General features: G+C 43.8%; 1 protein-coding gene across 5 annotated transcripts in view; it reads right to left on the bottom strand.

Moving 5' to 3' along the window:
* The window catches only part of LOC138295415 (DNA ligase 1-like), a 104,824-nt gene extending 94,702 nt beyond the window's left edge, over positions 1 to 10,122 (bottom strand). Inside the window, exons 1-2 of one of the 5 annotated variants that reach the window (XM_069233700.1) lie at positions 9,957 to 10,122; positions 367 to 894 (exon numbers count right to left, since the gene is read on the bottom strand). In XM_069233700.1, coding sequence (XP_069089801.1) covers positions 367 to 894; positions 9,957 to 10,100 — 672 coding nt within the window. In that variant the 5' untranslated portion in view covers positions 10,101 to 10,122. Of the gene's footprint in view, positions 1 to 366; positions 898 to 8,939; positions 9,055 to 9,956 lie in introns of those variants that run through there. The other 4 variants (XM_069233704.1, XM_069233699.1, XM_069233702.1 and 1 more) reach the window with 4 other exon arrangements.
* Between the last annotated feature and the right edge of the window lie 10,642 nt (positions 10,123 to 20,764).

Raw genomic sequence — 20,764 nt, 5'->3', positions numbered from 1 at the left:
GCTAAGAACTGCAGAGGGATCTGAGTGCTACAAGGGCAAAGGTAATGCATAATTATGCAATGATGGGTGGAATTATAGGGAAATGCCAAGATTCCCCAAAAAAAGAATCTCATGTTTGTTGAATTATGAACTTTGGTGGACATGGTCACAGCAAACGGCATGACTGAATTTGGGACGTATTTGCCTAAAGTGATTCCAACCTCATTTATCTGCTTCTACAACATCAACTATCCTTGACAAAACTGTTCAAAGGTCGTGGGTGTTCAGGAATATGTAACCAATCACACGCCACCTTTGCCACATCATACAAAATAAACATCTCTTTAGGATATTATGACAGCATTCCAGACTGTGGTGCGAGCTTACCGTATCTCTGCTGTTCTTCTGCCGCAGCCTCTGGAGTTCAGCCTCTTTCTCTTGGAGCTTCTCTTGGGCTCTGTTGTAATCCAGGTTCCATTTCAACTCAGTCTCCCGCATAGCTCTTTCGTGTGCCAGTTTTTCCTTGAACTCAAATTGCTTTTGTCTGAACTCCAGCTTCATTTTAATCACATCAATGGATTTGTAACTAGAGTTGCTGGCGGCTTGATCACAGGCATGAGGGGGTGATACGGACCGTGTCTCGGAGACCAAGGAGGCGGCATCATCAAGCTCCTCCCCAGCTGAACTGCTGAATTTTTGTTCCAGGTTGCTGTTTTCTTGCAGCTTTCCCTCAATGTCCACAGAGGGTGTCACCTTGCTGTTAGAGGTCTCTGTTGAGAAGCGACCTGAAGTGAGTTCTCTTGCCACCTTCGGGTCCTCACAATTTCGTTGTTTGGACGGTACCTGAAGCTCAGTGATCGTATCAATCTCCTCCGGCGCCTGCATGTACCACGCTTGTGGATCTGTCACTTTTCTCTGCTTCAGAAAACACAAATTTAAGTATGTAGTCAGAATAATCATTTGCAACAAGTACATTTAATTTCTGCATCCCACAACTAGAAGTGGGAAGACGTTTAGGGGGTCATTACGACCCTGGCGGAACAAGTCCGCCAGGGCCGTGGGACGCGGTGGCACCGCCGACAGGCCGGCGGTGCCCCGCGGGGCATTCTGACCGCGGCGGCTCAGCCGCGGTCAGAGAAGGGAAACCGGCGGTCTCCCGCCGGCTTCCCGCTGCCCCAAAGGAATCCTCCAAGCCGGCGCAGCATGCTGCGCCGGCATGGGGATTCCGACTCCCCCTCCCGCCATCCAGTTCCTGGCGGTTCTCCCGCCGGGAACCGGATGGCGGGAGGGGGAGTCGCGGGGCCCCTGGGGGCCCCTGCCATGCCCTTGCCTATGGCATGGGCACGGCAGGGGCCCCCGTAAGAGGGCCCCTAAAAGTATTTCAGTGTCTGCAAAGCAGACACTGAAATACGCGACGGGTGCAACTGCACCCGTCGCACCTTCCCACTCCGCCGGCTCTATTACGAGCCGGCGTCATCGTGGGAAGGGAGTTTTCCCCTGGGCTGGCGGGCGGTCTTGTGAAGACCGCCCGCCAGCCCAGGGGAAAACTCGGAATACCCTCCGCGGTCTTACGACCGCGGAGCGGTATTTCGGAGGGGGGAAGCCTGGCGGGCGGCCTCCGCCGCCCGCCAGGCTCGGAATGAGGGCCTTAATGTCTAGTTTCAGGTTATGACCTGATGAGGCAGAAACAGTCTTGTAAAGCTGTTCCCTTGCATTTCAAATACCCAGAGTTGTGATAATGGAGAACTAGTGCTATAAACTTTTTCACCACTTCCAAAATCCATAAATTCAAATTGAGATTCCAATCTGGTGTGTTTTAACTTGGGTACTTTTAATCCTGTTGCTCCCAATTCATTCACATTTTTTTCCAAACAGGAAATTCTATTTGGATCACACTTTGAGAAATGGTATGTTCATGAGTCCATCTACCACTACATCTTTTCATACCACTGGTACATAGACAGAGAGATAACATGTCAATGTTATGCATGTCCCTGGACTGTTATACACCCTTTTCCCTGCATGCTTATATTTACCTCCATATGTTTGCATATCTAGAATTGGAATCTGTAGTTTTGGTTTGGTTCTTGATGCCTTTTGCGTTGCAGAGACCTAAAGCAAGGGCGCTGGCATTCCTTGGCCTTGTTTGCACTGTCCAAAACTAGCGAATAGGAAATGACAGCTATCACAAATATTAAGGGCCAAATGTGAACTTTGATGGACTTGGTGGGTGTATAACCCATCATTACCACCTCCGCCTAACATCTAAACTGACACAATCTACCCCAGTGCTAAGAGTGTTATCATAAGCATAGACGATTAGCAGAACATATGCAAAATGATCTACTCCAGAAAGTGTCAATCTACTTCATGCCACGACACATACCTTTACTGCCAGGGTTACAGCCAATGGGAACTTAGCTCTATGCTGGAGAAATGCCTGAAGGAGTTTTAATTCGTGATACTGTCATTGCAGTGGATCCCAAAACAAAAGGGTGAGATTATTATTCTATATTTTTACCTAGAGCACAACAGAGGTTTCTAAATAATGCCTGGGTGAATCTTGTGAGCAGGACATGGCTTTAAACTGGAAAACAGAAAAGCATCAGTAATAACACTGCAGGAACAACAAGGTTTTAACTTGTTTTTTAAACTCTAGATAGTTTGATTAGAACTCATGTCGAAAAGGATAGTATATAATTTGGTGGGCAACAAAAAAGTAGGTTTCTACCTCTTTCCTGTTTCTTACTTTGAGGGAAGTGTAACGGAGACGGTCTGTATATTAAAGCCCACGTGTAACACAAAGAAACTCTCTCTAAGAGGGAATTCCACCGGGCTGTAACAGCCTAGTCTCAGCCAACAGAGAGAGGCATATGTGGCATTTGCGTAAATGTTTTCATCTGATGAAAACAAGATGAGATGGTGGCAAAGATCTGGTGTGTCAAAGTGATACAAACATCAATCTGGAACCCAAAAGATATAACAACCTCTACTGACAGAGTCCTCCAATTCCAGTGGCCATGAACTGGAGCCCCACAGCAAAAGCGCATTATTCTTCGTATCACAATCATCTCAGCCTCCTCCGAGTTCTATGCAATCCAGAGGCTGCCCACCCGGTTCAGGTCCCCATCTCACATGTTTTGATTTTCAAGTTATATAGTTGTTACAGCCGGATCAGCATCCAGGCAGAGGATGACCTGGTTGTCATTAACATACGAGTCAAAGTGAAAGCCCTTGAGGTCCTGTCAGTGGCTCCCTGTAGACATTGGAAACATGAGTGACAGTGAAAAGCCTTAAAGGACCACACAGGAAAGTTACTTGGCCTCAGAAATAAAACAGGGAAAGGAGACTGCTTGGAAAGCTAAGTGATCCCTTAGTGATTATTTCTGAAGCCAAAACAGCTCACAGCTTTATCTATAATAGTGACTTATGCCTGAAAAACAAAATCTGGAACTTGATAATGCTTCTAACAACTACTACTACATGCATGTGAATTATGTTATGTCTTGGCATTACTCACGCAGAACTGAGAGTCAGGACTAGTACCACAGATATTGCCAGCAGTACCACTCAATGCTCAGCAATTTGCAAACAAACCTTAAATGTAAAATTACATTTGGAACCCTAATACCTTCTGACCTCCTAAGAGGAGAGAAGGCTTCAGGGAGAAGTGCAGTTCTGTATTTCACTGTCCCTAAAGAAAGGGACTCAAAGTGTTGCTACTGGTGTTGTCATAACAGTTTCTGGCTGCTGGTCCTGAGTGTTGGTGTGCAAAAAGCAGGGCTTACCCAGGTGAAATGCTCTGTGCTTAATCAATACTACAAATCCCTCTAAATAATGTTTTAAAAGTGCATGAATTGCATAATTACCACTCTCAATCCCCTATGGGCCTTTATCCAGGCGGTTAAAATCAGCTGGTGAGGTCTGCTCTCCACCAGCCATCATATATGGGGATGTGTAAGGTGGGGGAAAGAGGCTCGCCTAGGCCTTCTACACACATCCTTGAATCTGACTCAGTGAGACAGTCGCATTAGGGCTCGGCTATATCACAGAGAGAATGGATAGGATACTGGGAGCAGAATTTCACCTATCTACCGACAAGGAATTCTTCTACCAAGGCACTCCAGGATACCCATCTCCTAGACTTTGCATCATCCCTAGCTCTGGGTCTACCACCAACTATGGGAAGCAAGAGCAGTTTCACATCAGTGGTATTGTACTGCTATAACTCACTCCTCGCTGTCCCCTTCCCGAGAAATCAACAAGAGGAGTGGGTTTTTTTTGGTGTCTAACCCTTGGACATCTAGACTAGGAAATGGCAGACCACCAAACATGGAGCAGCACCTACCCATGATAAAAGGCAGGGGACGGATAAACCAACATGGCTAAAGGTCCAACTGGTGACCTGAATATCTCACCCACTTTCTTGTTCTAGCAATCTTAGGGCAGGTTGCCTGCAAGGTTCCAGGGTATTGGGTTGTCAGGCAAAGGTATCATATGTAAACCCCCTGAAGAAGCATTTGCCAGCAGCAGAAGGTAAGAAAGTGTCCACCTGCCCAACACTCAGGATCCTCCTCGGGCCCTGTCCAACACAGTGCATCTATCCCAGACATGGCCCTCCTTTAGAGGGCACCCTGAAGAATGCAGACTGACGCCCAAGATATGCCCTCACACTTTGCATGCTTGTAGAGACAGGCTTGTCCTCTCAGTGCATTCTGACTCAGGCAGGCTTTGGACACGCCCATACACCGACCAAGTGAATCACTCATTCGAAAACGGCACACTGATAATCTGGACTGGCCTGTGTATATTCTCAAACCACCCTTCAATTGGTGATCATTGTGAGTTATCCCACCCCCACTAGGACATGTACATTATTGCCAAATTCGGACTAGGATAAAATATAGGCCTGAGCACAAAAATAAAAGTGGGCCCCATTAGCGAACCAGATAGCTAAAAAGTGGCCTATATTATACAAATCCACCAGTTTTTAACTTGTAAAGCAGGGTCTCCAACCTTTACTGAAAAATGGGCCACTTATGTTCATTGAAAATCATCCCGAGCTACTAATAATATTAGTGTTAATAGTGACCACATTAGATAAAATTACATTACTGGCCACTATAAGCAAGGTTACCAGCAGTGATCACCTCTGTGCATCAGGCACGGTTGCCAGAAGAAACATAAAAAGGCTTTGTCGATGCAGAATGTTGCTGTTTGTAATGCAGAACAACGATATCTGCAGTGCCCCTGGCAGCAAGGTAATTATATTAGTAATAAGTCTCCTCAAGGCCACACTATTTAGCATTCATGCATCAACTTTAAATATATTTCAGAAATGAAACCATTTTTCTCTAAATGTCAGCTTATGAGTTCTGAAAATACACACATTTTTTTACTAGAATACACACTTTTCAATGTTGGTACTTTTATTATTTCACCAAGCAAAAGCTTGTATTTTACTGCACTGGGCTGCATACAAGAGAGCTACTAACAAGTAGCTGGAGAGTTACCACTAGCTCGTGATCTAATGGTTGGAAAAGGCTGCTGTAAAGACATGCTGTAAGAGAATTTTACATGGTGTTTGAGACTTCATTTATTAGGTCGAGCGTGCAAGCGCTCTGACGTGTTGTAACCTATCTCTGGGCTTTTAACCACACCCACCACTATCACTTGTTCCTGGGCTTGCCTTTCAAAAATCCTTTATCATCACTGGCAAATGCTTTACATTTGTCCCTCCTTGGGACGGTTTGGTTACTGCCTTGGTGACCAACCCTGTCACATAGATATTTGCACGATTCCTGATACGTTTGACTGCGAGTGAACTTCTTTTTCCTTTTGTGTCTCTCCTTCACACTCATGCTCATGGCGGCCGTGGGGCTTTGAATCGGCTCGCTTAGGTCAACTGTTTCACAATTTATTTTAAATTTATGTGGCAAGAAAAGTCTAGTTAGGAATTTATAATGGTAAAAGCGCTAACTCGAGCATACGCAAGACCCATTGCATTGCAAATGCTTGTTTTTGTTGCAGGCAATGTCTGTGGCAATATCAGGGAAATCAACAGTAAGAAAACATGCCCGCCTGGCCAAAAAACAGGCCCACAAACTACTACAAATTGGTCCACACACTGATCTCCGAGTCTGGCCTATCAGGCACTGCTGGTTTGCCCTACAGGCCAGGGTGACCCCTGATTATTGCCACCTAAGGCTGTCACCGGGATCTCACGCCCGTTACACACTCACCCACCAAGTAATGGCATTGAAGAAAGTACCATAATCACTGCTTGGACCTATGGTGATGATAACTTGTATTATTAAACACCCACCATTTCTAAGTGCCTGCTTTGTAGGGTGTACCCTAGTGCCATGTCTAAGGAGGAAGCAGCATAGAATGTAAATGCCAGGTGGCCCCGTGTCACACCACATAACAACATTAGCCTGATTTGGCTTTTCAGCCAACAACACTTTTACAGCTGGGATTTCTATACTAGTAAAAGCCAAACTACAAGTTGCAAACTCCAAAGTGATATTAGCTAAAAAGCTAGACCTGGTTGGTGTCATTGTGAAAGCTGAATTAATTACTATTACATTTGCATTGATTAACTGTTAAGAATTTACATGAATTAGGATAACGTAGATAAAACTATGTGCCATGGAAAATGTGCCCACTGATGTGGCCACAATGAGATGTATGACAATAATGAATTCACATTTATAGTTTAAATGATGTGCACATGTAGAATAAAATGTATTAGTCGGTTACATTAACATATTAGTACCATGTCTTTACTTAAATAATATTAGGCATTGATTAATCATAGTTTGGACCTAGTCAACAAAGCCTCATGTTAAGTTACATGGCCTGAATAAATGTTTGTAAATGTTTTGTGAACGCCTAGAATTAATATTACTCATTGTTCACACTGGGCTGACATGACCAAGCGATTTATTAATGTCTTAAACTTTCTCATGAGAAGTGCCTGTTAGAATGTCTTGCACTAGAAAATGTTACAAAAGTATCCTTGATGCGTTGGAAAGAGACATTTCCAGGAGCTAACAATGGACGCACTGACTACAGCTAGGATTGGAACAAAAAAAGTTACCTGACGATGGGAACAGGAGAAGAGGAGCCAATCATCGACATGTGAAAGACCGTTTAGTAATGTTTTAGATTTATAGTTTATAGCCTATTGGTCCTACTGTAAACATATTGATGGCGTGAGAAGATACTTTATGGGAGTTTAACTTAGCCTGTCTGCACTTAGGAATTCTAGTCCATTTTCTGAGTTCATTCAAGCCATCCTTTTCTATTCTTGCTAGAGTCCTGTTCGTGGAGCACCGCAGGTCCATGAATTCTGTTAAATTGTGTTAATGCTGATTCCTTAGCTTGAATGTCCTCTAAGTTGGTTCAGTTAACTTAGAGCCCAACTGTGGCTGAACATTCCCTTTCACTGTCCCATTGCTGATGCTGACGAGACAGATGTCCACCTGATGAAGAGACCCCCTCTTGTTGACTCATTGAGGAGAGGTATAACAAAATGCTATTCTTTGTGTGCTATATTTGTGCTTTCTTTTAGGTACCAACCACCATTTTGATAGAGCCTTAGATGCTTTCCAAATTAACTTTGACTAAAATTGTTTTGCATGAAAGCCCAAACATGCCATTCTAACTGGAAGGTTAGTTAGTATGCCCAAATGTTGACAAATGTTGTTAACAAAGAATTGGTTCTGTTCACCTGTTGAGTTTAGATGTATACTATCTCTGTTTTCCGGTTATTACTGTTATTGATTTGTACTGTAACTCTCGAGTGTTTAACTATAAATGCTTTAGCTAAATTGATGCAGCCTGTGTTTGTATATGTTTATCATTTGGTTTTGAAACTAATCTATGTCATATTAGCATTGTTAATTTATGGAAATAAACATACTAAATTTTACTAAACAGTGTGGTTATTCATGGCCAAATGTGCCATGGTGCGTAAAGATTATTGACTCCATAAGATTGATGGCATTTATTGATTAGATTGTGTATATTGTTGTTGAAGTTATGAGCTATGGTGGAATCACTCTAGGCATAGTCAAAATGTCTATCAAATCTCTAGCGCATCCCTTTATCAATTAAACTATTAAAGACCAAATAAGGCCAGACGTGCTCACATCAGCCATAACAGTGTTCTAGGCAGGGCCACTGAAATGATGCGATTGTGCAGCAATTATAGCATAAATATAGGTTTGGTGCATTTGTTACATTATCCATCATATCTAGCTCAAACGATTCATAAGTTACTAAAAATGCAGCAACACGTGTTGCCGCGCTGCGGAAGGCCCTTTGCAAATCTGGACTGGCCACCTTTCTGTTGCTTATTGCAGTATTCGTCTGTTAAACCGGCACTAATGCAGTGCAACCAATGTCCATACAGCGTTACCATGTGTGAAAATGATGAAATAATGACGTTATACAATTTCAAAATATGCCGCATTATGCTGCATAATTAGATTTTCTTGCCATATAATTTATTCTACCCTGCCGCATAATTTGTCCCTCTCCTGCCGCATAATCCCAGTGGCCCTGGGTGTAGGTGGTGGAGAAGCAAAATGTTAATCAAAGCCTAGGGGGTATTACTCTACCTGAGGTACCTTACTCACGAGGTAGTGGTCGATGCAACATGGACTAGCAGGGGTTCCATGTCATACTATAACGATACTCACATAGACTAGGGGTGGTAAACGCGCAAAATAAATGCGGTTCTTAGTGTTATCAGTCAGGCAGACAAGGAAGCCAGAGCAACTAGATTACACGACAATTCTGGTGGCATCATATTTGCAGCAGACGTGCCAACTCACACAGGGCTGAGTGTCGCGTGGTATGGGCTCCCTTTACACTGTTACAAGGTGAGGAGCCGATAGCCACACGCTGGCGGGGCAAACGAGCTTGAACCACTGCAAAGAGTGTAAAAATACCGTAGGATATCGGCGGCGGCCTCAGTAAGCTTGGGCTAAAGTACTTTATGTAGTTCTCGGCACGAGGCCGCGACCCCTCGCCATATGGTGAATTCTTGTATTTTCAAGCTGGCAGGACTGTTCCAGGCTCGCGCTTACAAATAACACAAAGTGCAGTGTGGGAGATGCAGTCCTATTCAGTGAATTGTGTCAACTGGTTCAACAAACCGGAAAACAATTATTTCCTGAAACTAAACACCAGCCTGGAAACGTATGAATTTTTACCCCCGTCACGCTGAATCATCTAGTAAAACACAACCCAGTCCAAATAACGACGCCCGTTGCACAAATTACCAAATTCATCGAGCATTAATCCTTGCTAATGAGGAGAGGTCCTATATATTGAGGCCAAAAAATACCAATGTGCAGTACAAGATATCATTTTATTAAACTAATTTGTGTGCGCCCGTAAAACGCTGTTTAGAATTATAGTAGGGAAGGAGGCAGAAACGCCGTCACGTTTCTAAGAAATCAGGGCGCTTCTGCTCAATCACTGCCCCGAGTGAAACCTTCAATCAATCCCCGGCTTTTATCAACTAAGACCATGTTGCATTGTGGGACCAGTAGTTTTGCTAATAATGCAGGCTGAACATCCCAGCCAGGAAGGCGCTGTTTGTGAACAGCCAGGACTGGCAGTGGTTAAGGGTTACACGGGGGATGGGGTGGGGGCACCTGGGAGCTATAAACCTGCCCCTCCCTCACCTGGGCTTCAACACCCTGAGACTCAGCGCCAAACCCGGAGTTACCAGGCGGGCCGAACTTTCCCGGAAGTGTGCATTAGAGGGAAATGGAGTTCGCGTTCTGAAGTCTAAAAAGCAATTAGTACATTTGCAATAAGTTTCATATTTTGAGAGGGCGTCGCGTCTAGAATTCAATTAGTAATGATTGCAGGACCATATAAACCACCCAGCCAGCAGAACGTCGGAAGAATGTCAGATGTAAATCAGACTGCAGCCCTCTCCCCCACCCTGCCCTTACCGATTCAGGGCCCCTCTCCGCCTGCCACCCATCGCGGTGCTGAGCAGGGCCGCTTCCCGGGTAACACCGCTCGTTACCGCTGCTATACACCTTCTTGTCCGCCCCATCGTTTCTGCGCGACCCATATGCCTTCCAATAATTCATTTTAGTGGAAATGAAAGTGAAACTATTCTAACTTCTACGCCTTTCGGTTGACATTACTGGCCTCTAGCGGCCACCCTTTGTATTTTTTTATTTTTTATTTTACAGCTTCAGTAATACTCACTGGCATTTTTTTTAGTCTGGTTGACAGTCTGACTTGTAATTTATGTGAAAACCAGACGAAGAGCTGAACTTCAAGAAGCTGTAGTGAGAGAGCAGCATGTTTTTTTTTTTGAATTTTTTTTTATTAATTTTTATCAAGATTCAGCAAAAATAACAAAAAAGTATTACAATCCCATACTATATCTCTTAAACATTCTCCCGAAGGGATTTCTAATAGGACAACGCCAGATACAGACAATCGGGGTAAGTGACTGAAGAAAGAAAAAAAACAAAAAACAAAGATAGAGAGGAGAGCCTCCCTTCTTATTTACGCACAATTATACACCATTGTCTAGAAAAAATTCCCCCCAAATCCATGAAAACTTTTTGCCGCCGCCCACTCACCTGGCATATCTCATTTCCTGATTTCTGACCTGTGCCATTTTACTCAACTGTTCTTGAGTGCTGGGAATTAGATTGGAGCGCCAATTTCTTAATAGAAGAGATCTGGCAACCACAGTGGCTATAAAAACTAACTTTTCCTACTGAGGTGGGAGCCTTACCCCAGGGTCATAGCCCACACCCACCAACCAGAGAGTAGGAATTATAGGGATCTGAGCAATAGTTGTTAATATCTTAAACAGTCCATCCCGGTAATCCTGAATTAATCGACATGTACCGATCACATGTATCCAGCCCGCCACCCCTATTGCCTTACAACGAAAAAAGAGATCAGGGCAACTGGGGATAATTCGGGACAAGGCTTGTGGGATACAATATAATAACCATTTACTAAAAAATATCATGCAATGCCAATTCGCACCTCTGAATATCTTCTAAAAAAAATCTGATTTCTTTTTAAAGAGCCATTTAAGAACCTTATATCGAACATTTTTTTGAGATTTCACCAATAGTGGAGGTTTCGGAATATTGTGTTCCTTGCAGACTAATTCGTGAAAATCTTTGGTAAATGGGCCACCCATAGATTGGTTAGCTTAAAAATGAGTCAGATAATGTGCAAAAAAAGCGAAATAGTAATCTTTAAAATTTGTTAATGCCAAGCCCCCTTTTTCTCTATCAGCATATAATGTACTTAAAGCAACCCGCGCCTTCTGGTTTTGCCAAATGAATGAGCCTAACATAGACTCTATTTTCTTAAAAAATGAAGATGTTAATACACAAGGAATGGCTGAAAACAAAAAATTAAATAATGGAAGCATAGACATTTTAATCAGTGCAATTCGGCTAAGGATAGAAAGGGGGAGGGACCCCCAAAGTGCAAGCAGGGCCTAGGTTTTCAAAAGTAAAGGGACATAGTTGAGATCGTACAGATCTCCTATTTCGGGTGAAAAATGAATCCCCAGATAACTTTTTGGCCTAGCATTTACACAATGCATTAGTTCAGGGAGCAATTTAGCAGAAGAAGTGCCAGAGAGAATAATATCGGTTTTACTCATGTTAATCTTATAGCCCCCAATTTGTTCAAATTCAGCGAACACTTTAAGAGCCTCCTCCTGGGAGGATCGTTCTTCATCTAAAAATATAATAATATCATCAGCATAGAGTTTGATCTTCCCCATTGACTTCAGCGGGGGATGAATCAGATTATTCTGTCTGATTTTAATCGCTAAAGGTTCAATGAAGAGAGCAAAAAGAATAGGTGATAGGGGACATCCTTGACGGGTCCTGCGCTGAACTTGAAGTTGACCAATACAGGCGGAGTTAATTATAATATTGGCCTCAGAGCCTTGATACAGCCTTTGAATTAGTGCAGAGGTCTGGGAAGGCACCTTATATCTGGACAATATTTCAAACAGTATGTCCCATACAACCAGATCAAAGGCTTTTTCCGCGTCTAATAAAAGAATGATAGCAGAAATTTTATTAGAAGCGAAATAGTCGAGAGCCTCAACTAAATAATGCGTGTTAGATGTAAGTTGTCGACCGGCAATAAACCCATTCTGGTCAGGGTGCACCAGTTTAGTGACAACCCTATTGGGCCAGTTGGCCAGGAGATTGGTGATAATTTTATAGTCTGTATATAACAAAGAGATTGGGCGATATGCATTAGGATCTTCCTTGTCCTTGTTCTTTTTAGGGAAGCTGACCACATTCCCAGAATACCAAGAATTGGGGATTGGCTCACCCTTCAGCAAGCCATTAATTAAAGACAAAAAGTCGTCTATAAATATATCGATGAAGCTTTTGTAAAATTCATCCGGGAAGCCATCAGGTCTGCAGGCCTTCCCCATGGGGAGATTCTTAACAATCTCAAGAAGTTCTGACTTTGTAAATGGCTGCTGTAGAGCCTCACTATCTTCTTCCGCAAGAGTAGGAATGTCTAATTTCCCCCAAAAATCCCTAATAGCCCTAAGATCAATATCCTGGGTTTCGCTATAGATTCACCTATAATGTTCAAACGTCATTTTTTCCACATCTCTGATGTCTGTATGCCTAATCCCGGATATAGGACACCTCAGTGTGTGTATCATATTATTAGCGATTTGATCTCGAGCTTGCCAGGCCAAAAATCTACCTGTAAAATTACTCTCTTCATATGCCTTCTGTCTATTCGTCTGATATCCTATGTCGACCCTCTTAAGGAAACTGTTAGACAGTGCTCGTTTAGCTAATTCAAAAGAATTTCTATTATTTTCCGTAGGAGCCTGCACATAGATAGCCAAACTCCTCTGCACTGCTTCTTCCAAATCCCTAGCCTGTTACGACTCTGTCGTCCCATTTCCAGGGGGCGCTGTAAGAGGACTGTCGGAAGCCTGGGAATCACCTTGAACACCTATCTAGAGTCTCTTGCTGACTCCTGTTAGTTTCCTTTTTCTCCATGGTACACTTGTGTAGTACTACAATTGCTTCCTCGGACTGCAAATCCCATAATGCACAGCCTGGTAGTCAGGAAAGCCCGGATTCTGTTTCCCATTGTTTTCAATGGGAGAAGTCCAGTTGCTCCTTTTCACCGGATCCTCTCCTCCAGGACTTTCAAGTGTCTGAAACTACACACACCTGAGACCTCTCCTGTGCAGCCCAGCTTGGAACTGCTTATAAGCAGCCATTTCCTCAAGCTCCCCGTCGTGCATTGGAGTTCGATTCCTTTGTGTTACAGACCCCTTGTCGGATGGTGTTCCAGTTTTGTTCCTGTGCTGTTCCAGCTTGATCCTGTTTCCTGTTTCTTTGCCCTGTTCCTGATTGTTCCAGCCAGAGTCTGCTCCCTACTTCTTAGCCTTGTACCTGTTTGTTTCTTCCAGAGCCTGCTCCCAGTTTCTCTGCCCTGCTCCTGCCTTGTTTCAGCCTGAACCTGCTCTCTGTTTCCCAGTCCTGTTTACTACTCATTCCTACTCCCTGTATTCCAGTGCTGTCCTTGCCTGTTCCAGCCAGAGCCTGCTCTCAGTTTCCCAGTCCTATCTCTGTTTGCTCCAGCCAGAATTTTGGACCCTGTTTTCCAGTCCTAGTCCTGCCTTTACTTCGGCCTGAGCCTGTTCCCAGTTCTCGCCTCTGCCTCTTTGTTTGTTCCCTTCTGTTTCTGTTTCTTCTTGATTCTTTGTGTCTGGTAAGTGTTCTATCAGTCTTCACCAGTGTATAAGTGTCCTCCTTTGTACTGGGGTTGGCTCCTGGTTTCCAGGAGGCAATTCCAGCCCCCATCCTTGTCTAGTGTTATACGTTGTCTTTCGTGTCTGACATTGTGCTATTGCTGTTTTCTCAGGAATCACCACTGTGTTTCCAGCTGGACCCACAAGAGTGTGTCCTGTGTATGTAAGTACTATCCTTGTTTGTGCTCTAGGGTCCAGAGACAGAATCACTTCTGCTGCCTCCTTTCTATGGGGCTGGCAGGGTGACTATCTGTAAGAGCAAACTGCACAGAGGCATTGAGATTCCCTGTCACTGTGGGATGTTCTGCGCCTTACTCTGTGTACAACCCCAGTGTGTTTGTCCATTAGTAATCTGTTTCCTGTTTGTTCACACAAGGGTTGCTCTGCTTTTACTTTCCTGTGCCTGTTCATTGCTGTCCTTTCCGTGTATGCCTTTAGCTGCTCTTCTTCCCCAGTATACTACCTCTTTAGGATATTCGGTGACCTCAAGGGGTATCCCAACCAAAGTCCTGATCAGACCCGCCCGAAACCGTGACAGAATGCACGACCCAAAAATGTCAAGCTCCCCAGGCAGTAAAGGCACACACAGGCCTAAAATGCTTTCCTGTCATGTTCCGACACCCCTCTCTAAACCTAGACATTCTCTTAAGACCTCTAAAAGAGGCCTTAGTTTAAAGGATAGACTTGTTAAAGAAAATCAAAGATTGCAAATGCAGTACTACATTGCGTGGCTTGCTGATCCAACAATGTTCAACGATTATAATATCTGTGATTATGACCCCCAATCCCTGTCTGTAGAAGAATTACAAAGTAATAATGAGTTTTTGGAGGTTCTATTACCTCAAACAGGGGAGAATGTTCCTAACAGTGAAAGTGCTTTTGCTACTTCTGCACAAGACATTTACTCTCAAGAAAACCTGGTTAATTCCTTGCCTCATGCTGGTGCATCCCAAATTCACTTCCAGGACTCTGTCAAAACAAAGAACCCTGACACTGTTCAAGAAGCCACACTAGGGATTCCCTTGTTTTCTGTTGAGTGGTTTAGCCCATCTAGACCAGTTTCTCAGAATTCAAAGTGCAGTGCTGACTCTTATAACGACCTATCAGTCCCTCAGAGCTTTCAAGTCAGCAGGCTAGACCCTGTATCTAAGGGATCTGTAAAAACTGTGGGATTCCTTAGTTCAACTCAAATGGCTTGTGCTCCTCCCAAATTGGATGACAGTACATCAGTCTCAATTCCGAAGTGTTGTGCTGACTCGTGTAAGGATCTACCAATCCCTCAGTGCTTTCAAGTCAGCAGGATAGAACCTGTATCAAAGGGATCAGTAAAGACTTTGGGATTCCTTAGTTCAACTCAAATGGCTTGTGCTCTTCCCAAACTGGATTATAATACACCAGTCTCAATCCCTAAAAACTCTGCTAAACTCTTTTCTATTCTGAGTGGGTTTGATAACAAAATGGACATACCCACACTAAAAGAGCAGTTTTGGCAGATTAAAAGGCAGATATTGGACGTCTATGATGAATATGTTGTAACATACACAAGAAATCGTGCATGTGGGCTCTTTTCATCAATGCATATTTCACTGTTGCCAGAACCAGACATTCTGTTTATCTGTAAGGTAGAAGAAGTAACAGAGCAGCTGATGGAAACTACTGCAAGACAATTTGAAAACCTGAAAAAAGAAAATGATCACCAGCTTTGGCTCAAAGAACAGTATGCTACTTCATGTGCCTCTCCAAAGACTACTATAGAGCATATTGTCCCTTCTATTATTGACAGTCAAAAGACAGCTCCAGTTATAAATATATCAGCCTCTTTTTCAGACTCTCTCTCAGCTTGTAGTTCTCCAGAGAACATCCCAGTACAGTTGACTGAATCTCTGACATCTCTGAGAGATTTGACACCTCTTGATTCAAAGGATGGATCAGAGTCTTCAGAAGGAAGTGTCTCAGCCCCTCTATCAGAACAAATAAAGCCAAAGGAAGAAGAGAGTTCTGATGCAGACTCCAATAGCTGCACCTTAAGAAACAAAGATATGACTTTACTGGAGATTAATGGCAAGTTGTGCAACAGTGTTGAAGAATCTGAATCTAGTGATGACAGTGGTTCCTGCCTTGCCGTGAACAAACCTGCAGATAGTGCTGTTCAAATGGCGCACACACCAGAATTTTCAGATTGTGGGGATACTCCTGCCCATTCAAACAATATCATAGAATTTTCAGACAATAAAGAGACCGTTCCTGTTTCAAGTGAACTAATGGATTTTTCTGACCATGAAGAAATACCCGCAATTACTAAGAATGTAATGGACTTCTCAGAAAGTTTAAAAATCTCTTCTGTGTCAAGGCAAACCGTGGAGAATTCAGACAAGGAAGAAAGCCAGCAATCTGAAACTGAACAGCCTGTCATAAGAAATGAAAGCCTTCTCCTAGAACTGGACACAGTTGCAGCCTCAACCACTGACCCTGACCTGCTGATCCCTGCCAATGTGTATCCTGTTTCCAGCTCCACGATTAGTGAAGACAAGATCTCTGAGCTACCGGTATCTGATCTTGATGTAAAACCAGCCACACCAATGTCACCTGCTGTGTCCCTGAAACTAAAGACTCCTGAAAACCGGCAATCTGAAACCGAAGCTCAAGTGCTGAAAGATGTAATATTTCCCACTAAGACTAAAGACTTGAATTTGAATCTTGTATTCAAAGATATGATAAGTACTGTTCTTAGTGTTTTATTGCAAGAAACAATCATCAATTCAAAGGCAAGAGCTGAAAATGTAGATACCAATGTAAAGGCGATTTCTGAAGAGACTCCGGTTCCATTTCTTTCCAAAGAACAACCTTTCAGTGTTAACAGAGTTGAAGATCAACTACCTGTAGTAGAAACGCTTTGCAAATAAACCATTTCTGATACCATGAATACACCACAGAGCACTTGCAATGATGAAATCTCAGTCTTGTCTGAAGATCACCCTAAAGAATTAGCTTGTGGAACTTCTACATTTTCAGATGTTAATCCAGTTTCTAAAGACTTGAAAACTCTTGTTGCTCCTGAATTTGATACTCCGAAGTCATCCAAGACGAAAGAAAATTCTGTTTTTTTTCATGTTTACTTTGAGAACACCAGTTACCCATGTCTCCCAAGTCTCTATGCTTTGCAAGCCTCAGACCACAATCAATGTAAATACTGCTGCAGAAACAGACACATCCTGCTTGTCAAAAGGTGTTACAGACCTGACAGTTACTAATACACCAATCAGCTCCTCCAAAGAGGAAAGTATTGTACAGGAAACTAATGTCATAAAGAATACTGCCCGTAATGCCATTCCAGATCTCCTTGCTCCTGAATCTACTTCACCAGAAACCAACTCCATGCACTCCTCCCATATCAATCGAACAATAGAGAGGAAAGACATCGGAGCCCATATGGGTATTAATACATGCTTTGCTCATTGGAAGTTTCACCTATGGCAGGACTGTAAACTTATCAACCAAGGTTGGTGTTGGATTTTCTTGCTGTGGCTTTTCCTCTTCAACTTTTTTCAGCCAAAGGATCGCCTTCTCTTCTTGAGCAGACTGGTGGGAGGGGGTATACTGTTACAACTCTGTTGTCCCATTTGTAGGGGGCGCTGTAAGAGGACTGTCGGAAGCCTGGGAATCACCTTGAACACCTATCTAGAGTCTCTTGCTGACTCCTGTTTGTTTCTCTTTTCTCCATGGTACACTTGTGTAGTACTACATTTGCTTCCTGGGACTGCAAATCCCATAATGCACAGCCTGGTAGTCAGGAAAGCCCGGATTCTGTTTCCCATTGTTTTCAATGGGAGAAGTCCAGTTGCTCCTTTTCACCGGATCCTCTCCTCCAGGACTTGCAAGTGTCTGAAACTACACACACCTGTGACCTCTCCTTTGCAGCCCAGCTTGGAACTGCTTATAAGCAGCCATTTCCTCAAGCTCCCCGTCATGCATTGAAGTTCGATTCCTTTGTGTCACAGACCCTTGTCGGATGGTGTTCCAGTTTTGTTCCTGTGCTGTTCCAGCTTGATCCTGTTTCCTGTTTCTCTGCCCTGTTCCTGATTGTTCCAGCCAGAGTCTGCTCCCTACTTCTTAGCCTTGTACCTGTTTGTTTCTTCCAGAGCCTGCTCCCAGTTTCTCTGCCCTGCTCCTGCCTTGTTTCAGCCTGAACCTGCTCTCTGTTTCCCAGTCCTGTTTACTACTCATTCCTACTCCCTGTATTCCAATGCTGTCCTTGCCTGTTCCAGCCAGAGCCTGCTCTTAGTTTCCCAGTCCTATCTCTGTTTGTTCCAGCCAGAAGTTTGCACCCTGTTTCCAAGTCCTAGTCCTGCCTTTACTTCAGCCTGAGCCTGTTTCCAGTTCTTGCCTCTGCCTCTTTGTTTGTTCCCTTCTGTTTCTGTATCTTCTTGATTCTTTGTGTCTGGTAAGTGTTCTATCAGTCTTCACCAGTGTATAAGTGTCCTCCTTTGTACTGGGGTTGGCTCCTGGTTTCCAGGAGGCAATTCCAGCCCCCATCCTTGTCTAGTGTTATACGTTGTGTTTCGTGCCTAACAGTGACAGTGTGCTATTGCTGTTTTCTCAGGAATCACCACTGTGTTTCCAGCTGGACCCACAAGAGTGTGTCCTGTGTATGTAAGTACTATCCTTGTTTGTGCTCTAGGGTCCAGAGACAGAATCACTTCTGCTGCCTCCTTTCTATGGGGCTGGCAGGGTGACTATCTGTAAGAGCAAACTGCACAGAGGCATTGAGATTCCCTGTCACTGTGGGATGTTCTGCGCCTTACTCTGTGTACAACCCCAGCGTGTTTGTCCATTAGTAATCTGTTTCCTGTTTGTTCACACAAGGGTTGCTCTGCTTTTACTTGCCTGTGCCTATCCATAGCTGCCCTTTCCGTGTATGCCTTTAGCTGCTCTTCTGCCCCAGTAGTAGGGGATATTCGGTGACCTCAAGGGGTGTCCCAACCAAAGTCCTGATCAGACCCGCCCCAAACCGTGACATAGCCTGATGTCTCTGATAGGATTTATCTGCTGCCCCCTTGGCAATTACCAAACCTTGGAAAAAGGCCTTAAATGCGTCCCAGACAATAGCTGGAGTAGAAGACCCTCGATTACTTTTGAACAATTCACTAATTTCGATCTTGGAGACCTGTACCCAACCCTTCTCATGGAGAAGCTGCTGATTGAACACCCACCTTCTAGGTTGGGCGTAGAGTGATCTGGAAGAAGAGATACTTCCAACACTAGGGTGGCATGGTCGGATAAGCCAGAATGTCTCACTGACTGATTCTTAAAGCGCAGTCATTTAGATATTAGAAAAAAATCAATGCGAGAAGCACGTTTAAACCGGCTGGAGACGCACGTGTACTCTCTCTCCTTTGAGGCACTTATTCTCCAAGGATCACAGAGCATCAACACTTTGCTGTAATCTTAAAAAATCTTAGCAACTTTAGGTTTGCGTTGTTTTTTACCTTTAACAGTGGAATCCAAAAATGGATTCTGCAGAAAATTAAAATCCCCGCCAATAATAATTTTGCCTGAGTTGCAAAAGGGATTGAAAAAGTTCCAGATAAGGGGCCGGATCATCTATCAAGGGTGCATAAAAACTGACAAAAATAAATCTCTCTTTGGCAATTAGGCAATGTACCCAGCACCATCGCCCAGCAGGGTTGGCAAGAAAATCGAGTACCCGAGCACCAAGGTTCTTAGCTAGAAAAACCGCTACACCTCTATGAGCAACTGGGGCTGCGGCAACAGCCTTAAAATCAACAGAGCTATTAAACATATTAAAGTCCGCTTCTTTTTTAACAGGGATATGGGTTTCTTGTAATAAGATAACAGAGGGGTATAAAGCATTTACCCTATCCTCGATGACAGCCCTTTTTCTGTGATTATTTAACCCATTACCATTCCAGGAAACTATTTTTAATGTAGAGCTTAACCTTGCCATTATCTTTTTATAAAGAATTGCCTAAATATTAGGTGATCAATTACCACCAGAAAGCGTGAGCTGAGGCGTGAGCCTAGGTCTGCATCAAATGATGTTATCCGTACCAGAGACTTAATAATTCTGCATTGTAAATACCTATATTTTAGTCTGAAAATGAAGGATCTTGTAGCCCTAACCCCCCTCCCACCCTTCTCCCTACCCCCCCACCTCACCCCTTGGGTGGCCAACACCTGGGGCCCTACTGTCTGGACAATCCGGAACCACCCCCACCCCTTGACTCCCTTCTTCCCTAATCAGGTACCTTGACATGGCACCCTAATGCCAATGACTGCAGAGAACTGGAAAATAAGTGCCATAATAATAGAGCCCCTTCCCGGAGAGTCTCAACCCTCGTAGCACCTGATGCATGCTCCATCTTTCATTCATATTTTGAGTTTTAGTTTAAGTATCCACCCCCCCCCCCCCCCAGGCCTCCCCCTGCCCCTTGTCCTGATCTATCAGAATTTTGAATCAAATGCAAGAGAGACTTAGCAGCTCTCACTGTGTGGATCAAATTAGAGTGTCCCTGAAAAAAAACTTTTAGTTTAGATTGTTGCACTAGTCCTGCTGGGGCCCCGGCTTTTTGAAATGCGGGGATCATCCCCTTCAGTTCTCTCCTACGGTGTGTGGCAGCGACTGACATATCCAATTTTTTTTTTAAAGGTGTAATCGCCAGGGATCTGGTGAATTTTACTCTTGATTGCTTGCTGTAGAATACGTTCCTTAATACGGAAGTCGCCGAAGTTGACGAGCTCAGTTCGAGGATACTTTGCGTTGGATGACTGTACTGGAGGGACCCGATGGGCCCGCATAATAGTGAGATCCAAATGTTTATCCTTTGGTTCTGAGAGAACATGCTGTAAAACAAGATCGGAAATGAAATCTGTAGCAGTCCGTTTTTTTTCGCGTCCTTCAGGGATCCCCGTGAATCTCAAATTGGACCTGTGTGAGCGGTTCTC

This window comes from Pleurodeles waltl, chromosome 5 (assembly GCF_031143425.1).
Source record: "Pleurodeles waltl isolate 20211129_DDA chromosome 5, aPleWal1.hap1.20221129, whole genome shotgun sequence".
Classification (NCBI taxonomy): Eukaryota; Metazoa; Chordata; class Amphibia; order Caudata; family Salamandridae; genus Pleurodeles; species Pleurodeles waltl.
This window is presented reverse-complemented; position numbering and strand designations above follow the sequence as displayed.